The sequence below is a fragment of the Barbatula barbatula genome, assembly GCF_947034865.1.
Source record: "Barbatula barbatula genome assembly, chromosome: 3".
NCBI lineage: Eukaryota > Metazoa > Chordata > Actinopteri > Cypriniformes > Nemacheilidae > Barbatula > Barbatula barbatula.
The window spans coordinates 17,255,304-17,271,656 of NC_136764.1; the positions used below are offsets into that span (position 1 = coordinate 17,255,304).

At 36.8% G+C, this 16,353-nt stretch overlaps 2 protein-coding genes across 2 annotated transcripts; both read left to right on the top strand.

The window, feature by feature from the left end:
• Window positions 1-1,273: 1,273 nt before the first annotated feature.
• On the top strand, window positions 1,274-6,351 carry olfm3b (olfactomedin 3b; the record flags this gene model as incomplete). Its single annotated transcript, XM_079451624.1, has 6 exons — window positions 1,274-1,342; window positions 3,289-3,438; window positions 4,032-4,181; window positions 4,413-4,632; window positions 4,792-4,898; window positions 5,674-6,351. 6 exons carry the CDS (start codon window positions 1,274-1,276, stop codon window positions 6,349-6,351), a joined length of 1,374 nt encoding a protein of 457 aa, XP_079307750.1.
• Window positions 6,352-13,124: 6,773 nt separating this feature from the next.
• Window positions 13,125-16,334, top strand: tecrl2b (trans-2,3-enoyl-CoA reductase-like 2b; the record flags this gene model as incomplete). The annotated part of the gene is made up of 12 exons (XM_079452660.1): window positions 13,125-13,280; window positions 13,459-13,510; window positions 13,599-13,643; window positions 13,895-13,998; window positions 14,097-14,212; window positions 14,352-14,457; window positions 15,136-15,208; window positions 15,279-15,322; window positions 15,428-15,485; window positions 15,768-15,856; window positions 16,057-16,102; window positions 16,207-16,334. The coding sequence occupies 12 exons, from the start codon at window positions 13,125-13,127 to the stop codon at window positions 16,332-16,334; spliced, it is 1,017 nt and encodes a 338-aa protein (XP_079308786.1).
• Window positions 16,335-16,353: the final 19 nt, after the last annotated feature.

Sequence of the window (16,353 nt, forward strand, 5' to 3'; positions counted from 1 at the left end):
TCCATCATGCCTTGTTACCACTGTGCAGGCTGGTGGTGGTGTAATGTGGGGGATGTTTTCTTGGCACACTTTAGGCCCCTTAGTCCCAATTGGGCATCGTTTAAATGCCACGGCCTACCTGAGCATTATTTCTGACCATGTCCATCCCTTTATGATCACCATGTACCCATCCTCTGATTGCTACTTCCAGCAGGATAATGTACCAAGTCACAAAGCTCGAATCATTTCAAATTGGTTTCTTGAACATGACAATGAGTACACTGTACCAAAATGGCCCCCACAGTCACCAGATCTCAACCCAATAGAGCATCTGGGATGTGGTTATTCTTAATACTTTTTAAATCATATTTTTCTACACTGGCTGGCATAATACTACATGTAATTAATCAAGTAAAATTGCTATAGAGTGTTTCAGTGGTTAGACCTCTGCAAGGAATCAGTAACGGTTGAGTATTTTAAGTTAATACAATTAATATACAATAAAGTATAAATGCAAATTAACATTAATATAAATAAAATAAATAAAAACCCTACACCGACCGGAAGTTAACTTTAGGCGTGCGTCAGATACCCTCTAAACTTTTTGCATAGAATTTTATAGTTTTATTTAACACTGCATATAGGAATTTATATGATATTGACATGTGTTTTGACTTGTATAACCTAATACGTTTTGCTTATAGTAAATATGTTTTCTTGTACAGCCGCTTTGTTACAATTTAAGTTAGATAGATAATGATGACTTGACTTGACTTACATAGCACCATGTCAACTTTTCACAAGGCACTTCATATCAATGTGAAAATAATACATTGACCATATAAGAACATCATGCAGTTTGCAATGATATATTTGCGATTATCATTATATAACAGCCTAAACTCTTTCTAGAATCTCGTTAATTAAGTTATAAGGTGTTATCTAAGTGGTTTTGTGAGCATGTACAGTATGGCTGCATTACAATGAGGTTATGCTTCGTCTTTCTCCTTTATATGTTTGAGATATTCTGGTGTTTCTAACCCGGAGTTGTTTTTTATATCAATCTTGAAAGACCCTTTGCAGAATCCGATGCAACTGATGTAATATCCGCTCAGCGCGAGTCGCCGCAGACCTCCCTGCTCGAGCTCAAACTTTTGTGCGCCCGGAGCGGAGATGACAGCGCTCGCACTTCTGGCGTCTGTATCGCTGGTGTATGATCGCAGGATTTTGTCGGGAAGTTGAATGTGAAGAAGAAAAACTGTGATAGAGACGCAGAGGGAGACTTGGAGGCAGAATGCGGCTGCTGCTCGTGGTGCTGAAACCGCTGTGTTTACTCGCGCTCTTCGGCTCGTGCCCGTCCGCGGTGAGTGCTGCTGGACCCTTCACGGATTTTACATTCAAACTCCGGTGATGCGGCTGATGAAAACTGTATGCACTGTGATTATCATTTATCTTACAGCCTGTGCTTGATATATTTTAGTGACAACGTAGTGAGAAAAATGAGGTGAGGAATAGAAAAGGTAATGACAATTGTATTTAGATCTGAAGAAATGTAGACCATGGACAGACTGTCTTCTTAGATGCTTGCAAAGTGATAAAACATCTTTTTATTTCAGGATTTCAGCATTTTTAGCACAGATAACACTGGTTCTGTTATAGTGTACCATCAATTGCAGAAAAGCTACTGTATATAAGATTCTGAAAAAGATTTTCCGTCATCTCTCATGACTGTGTTGACATGAATTGTGAAACCAATGTTTGTTTTATTTTGATAGCCGATTAACTAGGCAACTGTATGTTCGAAGTCAGTGAAGGATTTTGAGAGGTAAAAGATAAATTACTACGATAGTTGTAGTGAAACTATGGTTATAGAATTGTAATCTGCCAAACAATGGTTAAATAGACTTAAATAATAAAGCAATTTTTCTGCTAGTTTGTACAGAAAATGATGGAAGCTGCATGGCTATGGTCAGGTCATGTGTAATCTGTAACTGAAAATTAAAAAGGTCTCTCGTGCAGTGATAATAAACCCAGCTGCAGGTCTTATTCGAGGAGCAGGATCCCTCTGCTCATATCTCATAATGAAAGTGAATAGCTGGAAGAGCCCATCCAACTTGGATATGTTACAATTTGCTGAAATTGCAGTTGGTTGCAGCAGCATCAGGAAATGTGTCAGAGTGTGTGTAAAAGGACTTTTTCCAGCCTGCCTGCAAAAGGCAAGTCCTCTGTCTACCTTTCATAGACCACTGGGAGAGAAATGTGGGTGTTTACAAAGTTCTGTCATTGTTGCAGAGAATGGGGGGGGGTGAATGCGTAGCATTCTCACAAATGTGTATATTTGTCATAGTCACTTTTGGTTGCTGGTGAGTAAAAGTATGCTTAAATTGGTTTCAGTATATGATTCAACTGATTAACTAAAGATCACGTGAACTACACAGAAGCTGCATTTGTTATCTTTCCCCATGTAGTCGTTTTTTCAAGATCAGTATCTTCACTGACCTTAAAGGAACAGTTCCCCCAAAAATTAAGATTCTGTCTTCATTTACTCACCCTCAAGTTATTCCAAATCTGTATACATGTCTTTGTTCTGGTGAACCCAGAGAAAGATATTCGGAAGAATGCTTTTAACTGATCAGTTCTTGGCCACCGTTGACTACAATAGTAGGAAAATGTTTAAATAAATGTCTTTGTTCTGTAGAACAAAAAAGAAGATATTTTTGTATTGTAGTTCAGAGGCACTTTTGACTACCATTGTAATTTTTGTTTGGTTTTAAGCATTCTTTCAAATATCTTTCTCTGTGTTCATCAAAACCAAGAATGTATACAGATTTGGAAGAACTCAAGGGTTGAGTAAATGATGATAGAGGGTTTCTTTTTTTGAGGTGAACTGTCCTTTTAAGGTCAGTGGTTGAGATGACCTCAATAAAATGCCAGGATATGAGAATTAATTTACACAACAATATTGTTTCTGTTGAGGTAAAGTAAACGGATATTTATATTCTTTGCTCTGCACAATAAAAAATGTGTTTTTGGAAATCCATTAAAAAAAAGAACGAAGAAAAATCTCTCTCATTGCAATGATAATACTGGCAGTGAAAAGAATTTCTTTCCTGCCGTGTAAGGTTATATTTATTGTAGACCGTGTTGCTTGCAGCATGCTTGCAGCATTAAAATCTGATTATGTCACATTATGTGGGCCATTAAAAGTCATCGCCTTATGTCATTTAGAGTTTTCTTATTTATTCTGTTTGTAAAGAGAAAAATAACACTGATAAACCTCACATGTGCATGTGCTCTGTTTGTGTACAGACCATCCGGCCAAAGGAAGGCTGGCAGGTGTACAGTTCAGCACAGGATCCTGATGGTCGCTGCATCTGTACGGTGGTGGCACCAGAACAGAGCCTGTGTTCCAGAGATGCCAAAAGCAGACAGCTCCGCCAGTTATTGGAGAAGGTGCATGTGCACCACGCTCACACATGCACACTGTGTCTATAAACACCCAAAAGCCGATTTATTCTGAGATCTCGTTCGGATGACAAAAACGATAGTGTGTTGAAAGCATTATGCTAGAACGTCACAATTTTCATCTGTTAAGAATGTCACTGGCTTTTCTGCGGCTGACTGATGAGAAGCATAAAGATGATGATAATGCAAAAAGCCCAGGAGGGTGTCTTTGGTTCCTGTGCTTTATGACTAACACTCAGTGATCATTATTGGCCCATGAGACAGCTCTGTGTCCTTTGTTTGGTGGATGACAGTGAATTGTTGTAAGAGGTAATTGGGATATTTAATGCATATGAAGATGAAAGACCTGTAAGCTGTCACATTTTGTGTTACAATTTTCAGACGTTTCAGCTGTGGTACTTTCTGCCTTCAAAGTTGTCTTCATTGGAATTATGGAAATGTAGAAATCCTCCGAGACGTTCTGCCAAGGCTGATTTACACCAGTTAGAAATATAATTCAAATATATTGCAACTCCCCTTTGCAGTTCAAGGAATGATTCATGGAACCTAACTTAATTTTGGCCCCTCTTCCTCTTTCTAAGATTCAGAACATGTCGCAATCAATAGAAGTTCTGAACCTGCGGACCCAAAGGGACTTCCAGTATGTCATGAAAATGGAGAGCCAGATAAAAGGACTCCGATCAAAGATCAGACAAATCGAGTCAAACCGAAGAGCATTATTGACTAAAAACTTTCAGGTGAGCTACCATTAAAATCATTCCTCCGAGAAAATCATTCTTCTTCTCTTATGTGAACAGCACGGCTTGAGAAGCCACATTCCTGTCCATACTATGAAAAAATCAAGAATGAAATCTGGCTTGAAAGATTTCTATCATTAGCCATCAGTTTTAATGATCACAAATCACAATTTCAACATTCCAGGAAGTGTAAAACTACTTCATAAGATTTAGCTTTCTCTGTTTTGCCAGGAGCTGCAGGGTCGGATGAATGACCTTCAACCTCTGATTCCAGTATTGGATCAGTATAAGACCGACACCACACTGATTTCCCAGCTCAAAGAGGAGATCAGGAATCTGTCTCTGGTGCTGACTGCCATTCAGGAGGAGATAGGAGCATATGATTATGAAGAACTTCATCAGCAGGTTCTGGGCTTAGAGGGAAGACTAAGGAACTGTATGAACAAACTCAGTGAGTTTCAATGTTTTTTACCACTCAGACAGTAATGATGGTAAATCCCCTGAGGTTGATAATGTTTTATATACTTTATATATATGAATATTTAAATACCAGTTATGTGAGAATTTGCATTTGGTTTTATCAACATTATTAATTTTTCTGTTGTGTCAGCCTGTGGTAAGCTGATGAAAATCACAGGGCCTATTACAGTAAAGACATCAGGTACAAGGTTTGGAGCGTGGATGACAGACCCTCAGGCTTTACCTAACAACAACAAAGTAAGCTGTCTTTATGCATGTGAAATCTACATGTATAGTCTTATATAAAGTATATAAGTATATAAATCTCCATATGCATTTCAACGGAGTCTTTAAAAAAAGAGGTATTTATGAGCTAAACAAACCAGATTTATTCAAATACAAACATAAAAATAAACAAATCGCCAGCTACAAGACTTTTTATATTGGAACTGTGAATGACACAAACAACATTAACAGTTCAGTACAAAGAAACTCATTTTAAGTTTAAAGATACATTTGATTATTATGTTTATTGCAAAATTTTAAGCGGTGCTGCAATTTTCTCTGATTGGTTGATCTCTTCAAAATGTAAATGTGATAAAAACTGACTTGGCTTCTACTAAGCATATACCATCACTTAAAAATCTAGGTTGGTCAATCTGTTAACAGGATAGTTCAAACAAAACATTTATTAATTCTTTAATCATTTCCTCACCCACATGTCATTTCAAACCTCTTTGACTTTCTCTCTTCTGCAGAACACAAAAGAAGATATTTTGTAAACAAACAACACTGGCCCGAGTTGACTTCCATTGTATGAACACAAAACCACTGAGCCATTTCTCGAAACATTTTCTTTTGTGTGTCACAGAAGAAAGAGTTATATACAGGTTTTGAATGAGATGCGGGTGAATGTATAATGGCAGGCTTTTTAGGAGTGTGAACTTACCGCTTATGGCTCACACAGTGGCAGAAAACGTTTTTTGTTCTAAAACGTTCACACATTTTAAATGTTATGCATCTTGTTTTACAGGTTTGGTATATGGACAGCTATACAAACAATAAGATTGTCCGTGAGTACAAATCGATTAGTGACTTCGTATCTGGGGTTGAGTCCAGAACCTACAATCTTCCTTTTCACTGGGCGGGCACAAACCACGTGGTTTACAATGGTTCCCTTTACTACAACAAATACCAGAGCAACATTATTGTCAGGTACAGCTTTGAAAGTGGTCGGGTCATGACCCAGCGAGCGCTAGAGTTTGCCGGCTTCCACAATGTCTACCCATACACCTGGGGTGGATTCTCTGACATTGACCTGATGGCTGATGAGCTTGGCTTATGGGCTATTTATGCCACCAATCAGAACGCAGGAAACATAGTGATCGGCCAAATAGATCCTTTGACCATCCAAATCCTGAACTCTTGGAACACTGAATATTCCAAACGCAATGCGGGTGAATCCTTCATGATCTGTGGAACGCTGTACATCACCAATTCCCATCTGACCGGGGCTAAAGTATACTACTCGTATTCCACCAAAACCTCCACTTATGAGTATGTGGACATCCCCATCCATAACCAGTACTTTCATATGTCCATGCTGGATTACAATGCCAGGGATCGGGCACTTTATGGCTGGAATAATGGCCACCAGGTGCTGTTCAATGTCACGCTGTTTCACATTATTAAAACTGATGATGAATCCTGAAGGATGTGCCCTTAGGTGAATAACACTGTTCTGTTTCTGTGTTGCTGCTGTGTAATGAGATTTATACTGTATGTTTTTATCGAAAACTGAGTATCATATTCCGGAGATGCTTTAAGGTTAGTTTTTATTGTTTTACTTGAGTTCAAAGCATTGCTCCATTTGTGATCTAACCAGGGACTCAAAACAAGGACGATATGGAATCTTTCTTGTGCTATTTAAATGTCTTGTGAGTTGAGTGTGTAATGTTCCGTGCTTGACAATGATGTACAGCTGTAATACTTGATCATCAAAGAATGTAACACTGGAAACATAACATTAAGAACAGTCTGCATTGATCTATGAGACTGTGTCGTTTAGTTTTAACATGCTTGTTTTGAGTAATTAATAACATATTTTTTCTGATATACAGTATTTTTTGAATTATGTTTGAAGCATATTAAATATCTGAATTAGGGCTGTCAAATGATTAATCACTTTTCTAAATCGAGAAAAAAGTTTGTGTTTGCATACAATAATTTATGTCTGTGTACTGTGTTTGTAAACATATACACATACAAAATATATAGGTAATATTTACATGTATTGATTTATTAATATTTACCAAAAATAATTTAAATTATATATAAATGTCAATGTTTTATATAAATACAATATTAACATACACAGTACACAGACATATAATGTATGTAAACAACACAACCCTTGATTCTGGATGCGATTTATCACGATTAATAGTTTGACAGCTATGAATGCTACAAACAAATCAGTTATAACTGATTTTGCAATATGTATATAAATTTGATCTAAATGAATTTTATGAAATATAAATAATATAAATAAAATTGTAATTATATTAAGTAATTTAAATGAATGAAAATTATTAATTCACGAATAAACTTTCTCTGTTATATTAGAATGCCCAGTTATGCAGTCCAATCTGTGGTCTCTCTGATCAAAAATGCCACCCAGTTATATTCGCTTTACCACATTTTCTGGTTTTGTTCATGTTTTATAGTTTCTGCTTTTGAAAAAAAATCTTTCTATAATTTTCTGAAGCTTTCGAGTCAATACTTTTTTCCATTATTTCCAGATAAACACATTCATATTTTCCTGCATTAATGAATTACCTCCGAGCATGCGAATAGAAGACTATTAATTCAGTGACAAAAAAATGTAACAAAGGCTGACTGCGGTCTGTTTTTCCTCATCTATCCCTTTTCAATGGTAGTGTTAATGAATAGTCGCACATTTACACAAGACAGCTAATTATGCTGCAGTTTTCCAAACACTTCATATTCAAAGTCAGTTGTTTGTCAGTCAATGGTCTATTAATATTTCTAATTGTTAATATAACAAGGTTTGTTAAAGTCATTATTCTGTCTTTAGCACGTCACATTTCACATCATTTTTGCTGATTCAGAAACGACCAAAATGAAAAAGCTGAAGTCAACAACAATAATAATTTACAATATGCTACTTTAAAGTGTTACATCATCATCCTCTTTTATCAGAATCGTTAATAGCGGTTTTCATATGTGAATAACATTTAATCCAGATGTACTCTTAAAATATCCCAAAAATGTATGAAGCACAGCGAGAGAAAAAATATTCAGCATTTGTTTAGAAATACATTAAAATGTATAGCAATAGTACTGTATCACTGCGTTAATGGGATGTTTATGTATTCATATTCACGTTTGCTTCTTACTTTTTAAAATATTCTTTAATTCTTTAATAATTTTACTTTTTTCATTTTATTTAATCAGGGACAATGCACATTAATAACACATACAATATGTAAAATGCACCATATTTAGTCAACACTAGCTTATGTTCATCCGTAGTACTTTATATAAAGCAAATGTCCTGGCAATCATTTGCGTATTCTGATCTTTTCACACGTCAAATTTAAGTGTCTGTGACAGACATTCCAATCATTTAAGAAAAGAATGAAGGAGGATGGTCTCCTTGTAATTTGTCATCTGTGACCTGGCTATGGTTAGCCTGATGCTCTGGGGTGTCACACTGTTGACTGGGATGCCCACGGCTGCACGTTTGACTGACAGATCCTGGGCAGATGAGTTGGACACACTGTCACCCCTTATCAAGGCTAAGGCAGGTGCTGACTGAGACAGGCCAAGCACAGCATCTGAGGCCAACAGTAAAATTAACTTTTCACCACCCTTCTCAGCAGGCAGCCAAATATTCAGACTTTGAAAAAAAGAACCGAGCCAAAACGATAAAGAGAAATGGAGTCAAAATGTGAATAAATGGATTTTCTGTGACCCAGCGTCAGGACTGTTGGTGTTTCATGCATCTCAGTCTGCTTTGGTTGTCTGGTGTCAGTTTGAATGGGTTTGAATACATTGGACATGCTGAATGATACCGTCACATCGCTCAAGATGTGCACTTGTTAGCTTTGACCTGCATTTGAATTAATATCACTGAAGTCTGAAACACAATGAGATTTGTTTTACTGTCTCTTGATGGTTAATGGTTTATTACAGGTTTTGAGTTTTCACTGCATGATTTTTATGAGCCCTTTGAAACCTTTTATACATCACTCTGAAATACTTGATTCTGATTGGTCAAACAATCTGTGGTACTACAGATGCTCTAGTGAGATCGTTGTGCTAATGTCATGTATAATTTTAAAATAAAATAATATTAATTTGTTTATTTACTTCGTGACTTTACTTTAGTGATATCGGTCAGTTTTTATGTGTAATGTATACAGCTCCAAAATCCAGCGTTATTTTTAACACAGCGTTGGGTCAAACAGGGGACAAACCCAACTGTTGGGTTATACTTAATGCTGAGTTGTTTTAACCCATTGTTGAGTCAAATATAGTCATTTTCTGGTTTTAGTTCGATGTCTGGGTTTGTTCCTTGTGACCCAATGCTGAGCTAAAAATAACATAACATAAGCATTACATGATAATTTAAAGAACCCTTAATTTAGCTTTTTCTGTGCACATATCAATATATTTCTAGGCAATATAGACATGTTGATATTTGTTGTAGTTTCATATTCTGAGGATGGTGTGACTTCTATGACTTTTTTTAAACAAAATAATTAAACTGTCAGATACAATTTGCTAAATTTGCTAAATTTAGATTTTTACATTACCGTAAAGCGGAATCAATAAACTTTCCCTTTGATGTATGGTTTGTTAAGATAAATAATATTTGGCTGAGATACAACTATCTTTAAAGTTGTCCTTTAGAGATGCTTTAGCAGGCCGTTGCTGAGATGAAATTGATTTAATTTAACACTCTCTGTTGGCTTACCTCTGTAATGATGTTGTGCACAGTTGATGAACCCAAAAGCAGAAATTCTAAGCTTTACATACCAAACTTTCCCAAAGAGTCAGCAGCGAGCAATGTTTTGAGTCACACTTAAATAAGGGTCAATTCTCTCTATTAACAAACCATTAAATTTGACTTTTCCCCAATAAACTCTTAATTTGTTGCTTATTAATAGTTATTAAGGTAGTTGTTAGGTTATGGTATTGGGGTAAGATTAGATATGTAGAGTATGGTCATAATAAACAGCCAATAATAGGCATGCTAATTACAACTTGTTAATTTGTGAGAATTGCCCCCTATACTGAAGTATTACAAAAAATGTATAATTCTGACCTATACAATGTTTTGTTGGCTATTGCCAAAAATCTTCCTTTGCTACTTAGGACTGGTTTTCGGGTCACAAATACATAAATTCAGTATTATTGTAAATGTTTTTCTATCCAAAATTCCATTTGACTAATTGAACCTTTCCCTTCTGGCTACACCAATATGAAGCTGACCAAAATCATTCTAAGCATATCTGACTGTTTTCATTCCCTTTGGCCATGGAAATGAGGGTCAGTGAAAAGAAACGCTGTTTAAATCTCGTATATCAGCTTTCAGAAGCATCTGCAATTTGTCTGCACTCTAAATGCAAAATAGCTGGACAAAGATCTCCAGAGGGAAAAAAATGTCTGATGGGTGCTTTTGACAATGACCCTGAGGCAGGTCCAGTTAGATTAGGATATCAAAATAATATCCGTTTGTTTCCTTTGTAGCCTGTAATTTATTTATTTACTTTCATTAAAATCTTAGGTGGTAAGCTAAGATGTTTTAAAACAGATTTTTGACAGACTTTTGGATGTGATCATCATGTAAATTAAACATGTAATTACTGAAATGCTGTTTATAAACCCAAATAACAACTTTATAAAGTCTATCCTTCTGTACGTTAATGCTACTGTTAATATGAATCATGTAAACAAATTATATTGTGAATTATCACTGTGTGCCACATCAGAGAAACATAATGGCATTGTTATGTAAAGAAGTGGATCTCAACTTTTGACTCTAAGGAGCCCTGACGCAACAATATTCGAAGGCTTGGACCACTCACAAATTTTTCCCGATAAAATATATTGAAACTTGGTATAGTTGAAAACAGGCACATTCGTTGTAAAAAAACATTACGAATCTTGTTTCAAAATTCTTTAAGCTTATTAAATGGTTGTTTTTGTTGTTTTTGTTTAATAATTTGAGAAAATGTTGTAAAAAGAGAGGGTCTGCTGCCTCCTAGTGGCTGAAGACTGCATTACATGATTAGTTCAAAGCTGCACAAGGGTCATCATCAGAATTCTCTCTCTCTCTTTTCTTTGTAAGGCACAAAACTATGACTGTCTAAAAGAAAGACAAAAACTAAATTTACAAATAATTTAGGAAAGTATCATGACGTTGCCCTTGAACTGAACCCATTACTCAGCGTAATTGAGCCAAGACATCCAATTCCTACAGCATGATTATATCTCTGCTTCCAGAAACTTTGGTTAGCGGGTCCCCTTTAATTACCAGTTTTCCATCCTCAGCACCTTTTGATGTATGTCTGATTCCCTGGCTAATTATCCATCTTATTGATCGCAGGAGGAAACTGCCTATTTATTCCCAATAGAGAAGAGCAGTTACTTTCCCATTCGACATATTTTGTGGTCTGATAACATCTCATTCTACAAAGACGAGGACAGATATGAACAGTTATGGTCAGTGCAGATAATATGGACGGACTGAATGAAAACATTGATTCTTTCAGTGGCTGGGACACCATTGAGTGGCATTATCTTTACCTGGAGGACTTGAGAAGACATAGATCCATTAATAGAGTTGCCTATTTTGAGGTAAATCATTTCATACAGTTTTTTATGTAAACTATCACATTTATTTATTTTGGTTGTATTTGTAAACTAGAAGATATACTTGGAATACTTTATTACTTCACTTTGAAGTATATCTTTAGAAAAAGAAGTATATAAAAAGTAGACTGAAAGTATTATTTTGTGTAGTGGTATCACACAAACTTCTTTATTTGTAAGGGTGTGTTAGGTAGGATGTTAAGTAGCGATTGTTTTTATGACAGGAATGTTGTCCCGGGATCCGCAAGGATGTTGATTGATTGGAACACATTGTACATGGCTTAAACACGCACGCATCGACCTTGAGATATACAGTACAGTATCTTCTACAGCTAGATCTGAGAAAAAACAATTAGCATAAAGCTATACACAATCCTATACACTTAAATGTTTAAGTTTACATATAATAATCTATAAACGGTAAACTGTAAGCTCATATAAAGATGACTTTCAGTATAGAAACTACTAACCAAGTAGTTTACTATCATAATATTTCAAAGTATTAAACAGGATCAGCATACATGCACTGTACCTCTTTTGTCGCTGGGCTGGTATACCCTATTCTGTACCTTTACAGGAATACAAAACATGATGGAATGTTGGGTACGTTATTGAAAGTTGGAAACTCGATGTGTACTTTAAAGGTATACTTTAATAAACCAAAAAGTGGGCCAATTTAGTTCAAATTGGAAATAGTACATTTGAAAATTTAGTACAAGTATACTAGTACATTGACATTCAAATATTTCACTAAATTTCTCACTTGAGGTGTACTTTTTAAAAATGGTGGCCCAATTCCTAACCTATAGGAAACCTTTAAAATCAGTGCGAAGTTATACTTCGAAAAAGATTATGATGAACCCAGCCCAAAGCCTAACAATAACAAAACCTTTATCATGACATTCGGTTGATAGAATGTTGTTTCAGGATCATCAAGTATGTTGATCTGGGAACATGACCAACTTAGCAAGGTCGCCCACTGTGTTTTGTTTCGCCTGTTGATGCACATGAATCACACACACTTCTCTTTTAAAGCTGATAATCAAGACTTGAATGTGAATGAAATGATAGTTGACAGTGTTAAGGAGTTTCAGAAGTCTGTGCAGCAGGGTGCAGAGGAGCTGATGAAGTGCCCATCAGTGTCAGATATAAATTTAGACCAGCATACAACTCAGAATCCAAGACATGCCCCTCATGTCTTTTCAAGGGTGTGTGCCCATGTCAATGTCAGCTATATTTTCCCTGTGCAGAAGCAGCTTATCATCTACCAGGGCCTGTTGTTCTGGAAATATTAAATTAGTGCATCCTGAATGTTTGACAGTGTTTTACACATACAGTATAAATCTAGACTGACCTGGTCTGAAAGCCAAAAATGTTGGAACCTGAGAGAGATTATGTAACTATGTCAACAAGATCCTCTGGCTGTGATACTAAACTGGATATGCTCATGAGGTCATCATGAACATGCCATCTCTTACCACGTGGGTGAGAGGGTCTGATCGCCTTACTGCCCCCTGGCATCAGCGCACCAGCCACCACAATCAGGGCTATACACCTATAGCCCACAGAAGGCATCATGCAATGGATTTAAGAGATCTTTTCACCGTAGCCCAGTTCATAAAGGCCAGATGTCAACATGGCCTGAAAGCAAGTACCACGAAGGATAAGAATTATGTTTTTTTCGAGGTGGAGATTGTGGATCCCAAGAGCAAAGTGCAGCTCTGCTACCTGGATAAGGTGCGTAAGTCTGCCAAATGCAGAAAATGTGTTTGCACTGGGCCACAAATGTTTAAAGTCTGTAAAGATTATATTTGCATATACTTTTACACTGAGCGGACGGGGGATTTTGGAAGACTATCGTATCCGGATGATTAAGTGATTTTAATCTGAGTACAATTCTCAAACTCTGTCCCAGGTAGAACCCAATGCCACCATTGCAGATATTAAGACGCTGTTGCACAAAATTTGTAAGTGATTTTCATTGTACATCAGGATTTTTAAATTGCATGCCACTATTCAACCTGTTCACATTTTGTCATTGTTAAATATCTGCAGACCCCAAGTTTTATCCATCAAGGCAAGCACTGAAGCTGCACCCTGGTAAACAAGTTTTGCTGCAATCTTATGTATTTACAACAGTGTAGCCAGTAAATGTATTGATTTAATCTTTAAGGGTCAAAGGGTAAAATACTAATTACTTCTTAAAATACTGAAGTCTAATACAGTAGTCAGATGTTGTTACAAACTTAGATCTACAACAGCTGTTGGCCATATGTGTGTGCAACTGCCAACACTAGACAAAGCAATAATGCAGCATTTATGTAATTCTTTTATGTTTAAAACGTTTTTAGAGGGAAAAGCCCTCAGCGATGATGACGTGCTGGAAGACCTACCAGTCGGTACAACTACAACAATGTTCTTTCAGGATCTTGGCCCACAGTTAGGGTGGACTATGGTAAAGCAAGTCATCTGATACACAAGCTTAGTTTATACAGATATACATTCAAATAGTGTGACATAATACAATTAACAACATTATTTTTTTAACTGTAGGTTTTTCTGGCAGAGTGTCTTGGGCCACTTTTTGTTTATCTGTTGTTCTACTTTCGGCTTCCGTACATCTACGGCCCCGAGGACGACTACACACGAAGTCCATTCAAAGTTGTCAAGTGAGTATAAAGTGAATATGAGCTGAATGTGTCGAAGAGAATATTTAACACATTTATCAAATAAATCACGTTTGGAAGCATGTTGCAAAGCTTTGGCAAGCTATTGACCGGCGGTGTATATTTGACTCTGCTGATACAGACTAGCGTGCTGGTGCCACACTCTTCATTACATTAAGAAACTTGTGGAAACTATTTTCATCCATCGGTTTTCAGGCGGGACTTTACCTTTACGCACTATCATGCAGGTATGTTTATCTCATGTTTCTAACATTTCTCAATCTGAATTGATGGATTTGTTCAGTATATTGTATGTCTAAACTGAGACCACAATAACATGCCCTAGGGGTTTCTTGTCAAGATATTTCCTTTCTTGGCACATTAAAAAGGTGTTTATGACCTTAGCACAAATTCCATGATGTCACTATGTGAAGAGAGGTGTGGTGGGAGGGGTTGTGGTATTTGGCTGCTTGCCATAAAGCTTGGTATTGGTATAATATTTCCTAGTATATCATTTAACAATCCAGAAAGCATACGGTTTGGCCATATGGAGCAGTCATACAAAATACTGCCCGCACATGTGAACGTGATAATGATTTACATTACACATGCAAAAGACTTAAAGACATAATTCACTCAAAAATCTGTCGTCATTCACTCTTTTGTCACAAACTTTGTCATTTAATTTGGAAAATGAGACGAAATATTTACTAGAAGACTCTGTCCTATAGCCGCAAATACAAAAAGTCGTATAAACCTTAATGTCCTTGTTTGATCACAGAGAAAGCGCAGAAAGCTGGCTCAAAGACAGACAATTTCGCCTGACAGCTAAATTGTTCGTTTTTGGATGAACATTCCTTTAAGAAAAGGGAAGAATTACTCTAGGCATGTAACATTAGCTTACAGTATGCTTTATCACACTTTAGATTTGTCTATACTACTGGGGGTTTGCAGCATGGCAGGCCTATTATATCAACCATCCGCTTTACACCCCAGCAAGTAAGTGTTCATTATCCTTTTACAGAAAATATGATGGTTTGTGTTCCACTTTTAACAATTGTTTTGTCAGCCTACGGAAAACTTCAAATCTACTCTGCACTGGCAATGTTTCTGGTAGGTTTACTGTAATTCTGCATCTTCTAAGTAATAAGATGTAAAACCATGTAATTCGGGCCAGTTTTTGTGTCATCTATTTGTTTGCATTCTCGTGTCATACAGGTCTGTGAGTGTGGAAACTTCTCTGTTCACCTGGTTCTGAGTCAAATCTGCTGTATTGGTGAGTTTTAATCTGATTCTGTCTGCGCGAGGGCGTATTAGTGTGATTATTTGTATGAAAAAGGTTTGATTTTTGGATGCTTTGTTTCTTTGATAAAGCACTGTGGGGTGGGGTGTGGCTGGCTTGTGATGGCAAATGATCTTTATTCAATTAAAACCTGGCTCAGAGAACGAGAAATCGCCTGACAGCTAAATTATTATTTTTGTAGTTTTGGGAGCAGTATTTAACCGTATTACTATTTTCATTCATGCGTAACTTCACATTATTCTCACACACTGACAGGGTCCAGGCCTACAGAAATCCCTTATCCCACGAGGAATCCTCTCACTTGCCTATTTTTCTTCGTATCCTGCCCAAATTACACATATGAGGTTTGTCAAGTTTACAAAATAACCTGTTTCTTGTCAAAAACAACAGTATTGTTAACATTTAGACAGCTGGGGTTGTGTTCACACCTCTAGAGTGCTTCTCCCAGCATGGGAAAGTTTTTGGAAGACGCTGCTAGTAATAGTCCTGTGGAATGTTTTGGCTGTTGTGTCTTCAATAACAGACAACCTGCATTTATTTCCAGGTGGGATCGTGGCTTAGCTTCACAGTCATGACACAATGTGTTCCAGGTACACAGTGTTCCATCACACGCAGTAATCTCTGAAAATACATTTATTTTTGTAAGAGTATTCCCCAGCCTGATAACAATAATCAATCTTTTGCATCTGCACAGTTGGAGTTTTCGCATTTTTGGGTTTTGTTCAGATGACTATGTGGGCTCGAGCGAAGCATAAAACCTACATCCAAGAGTTTGAAGACTATCCTGTACTGAGATCAGCCATCATTCCACTGTTCCTCTAGAACGCTTTGACGGAGGATT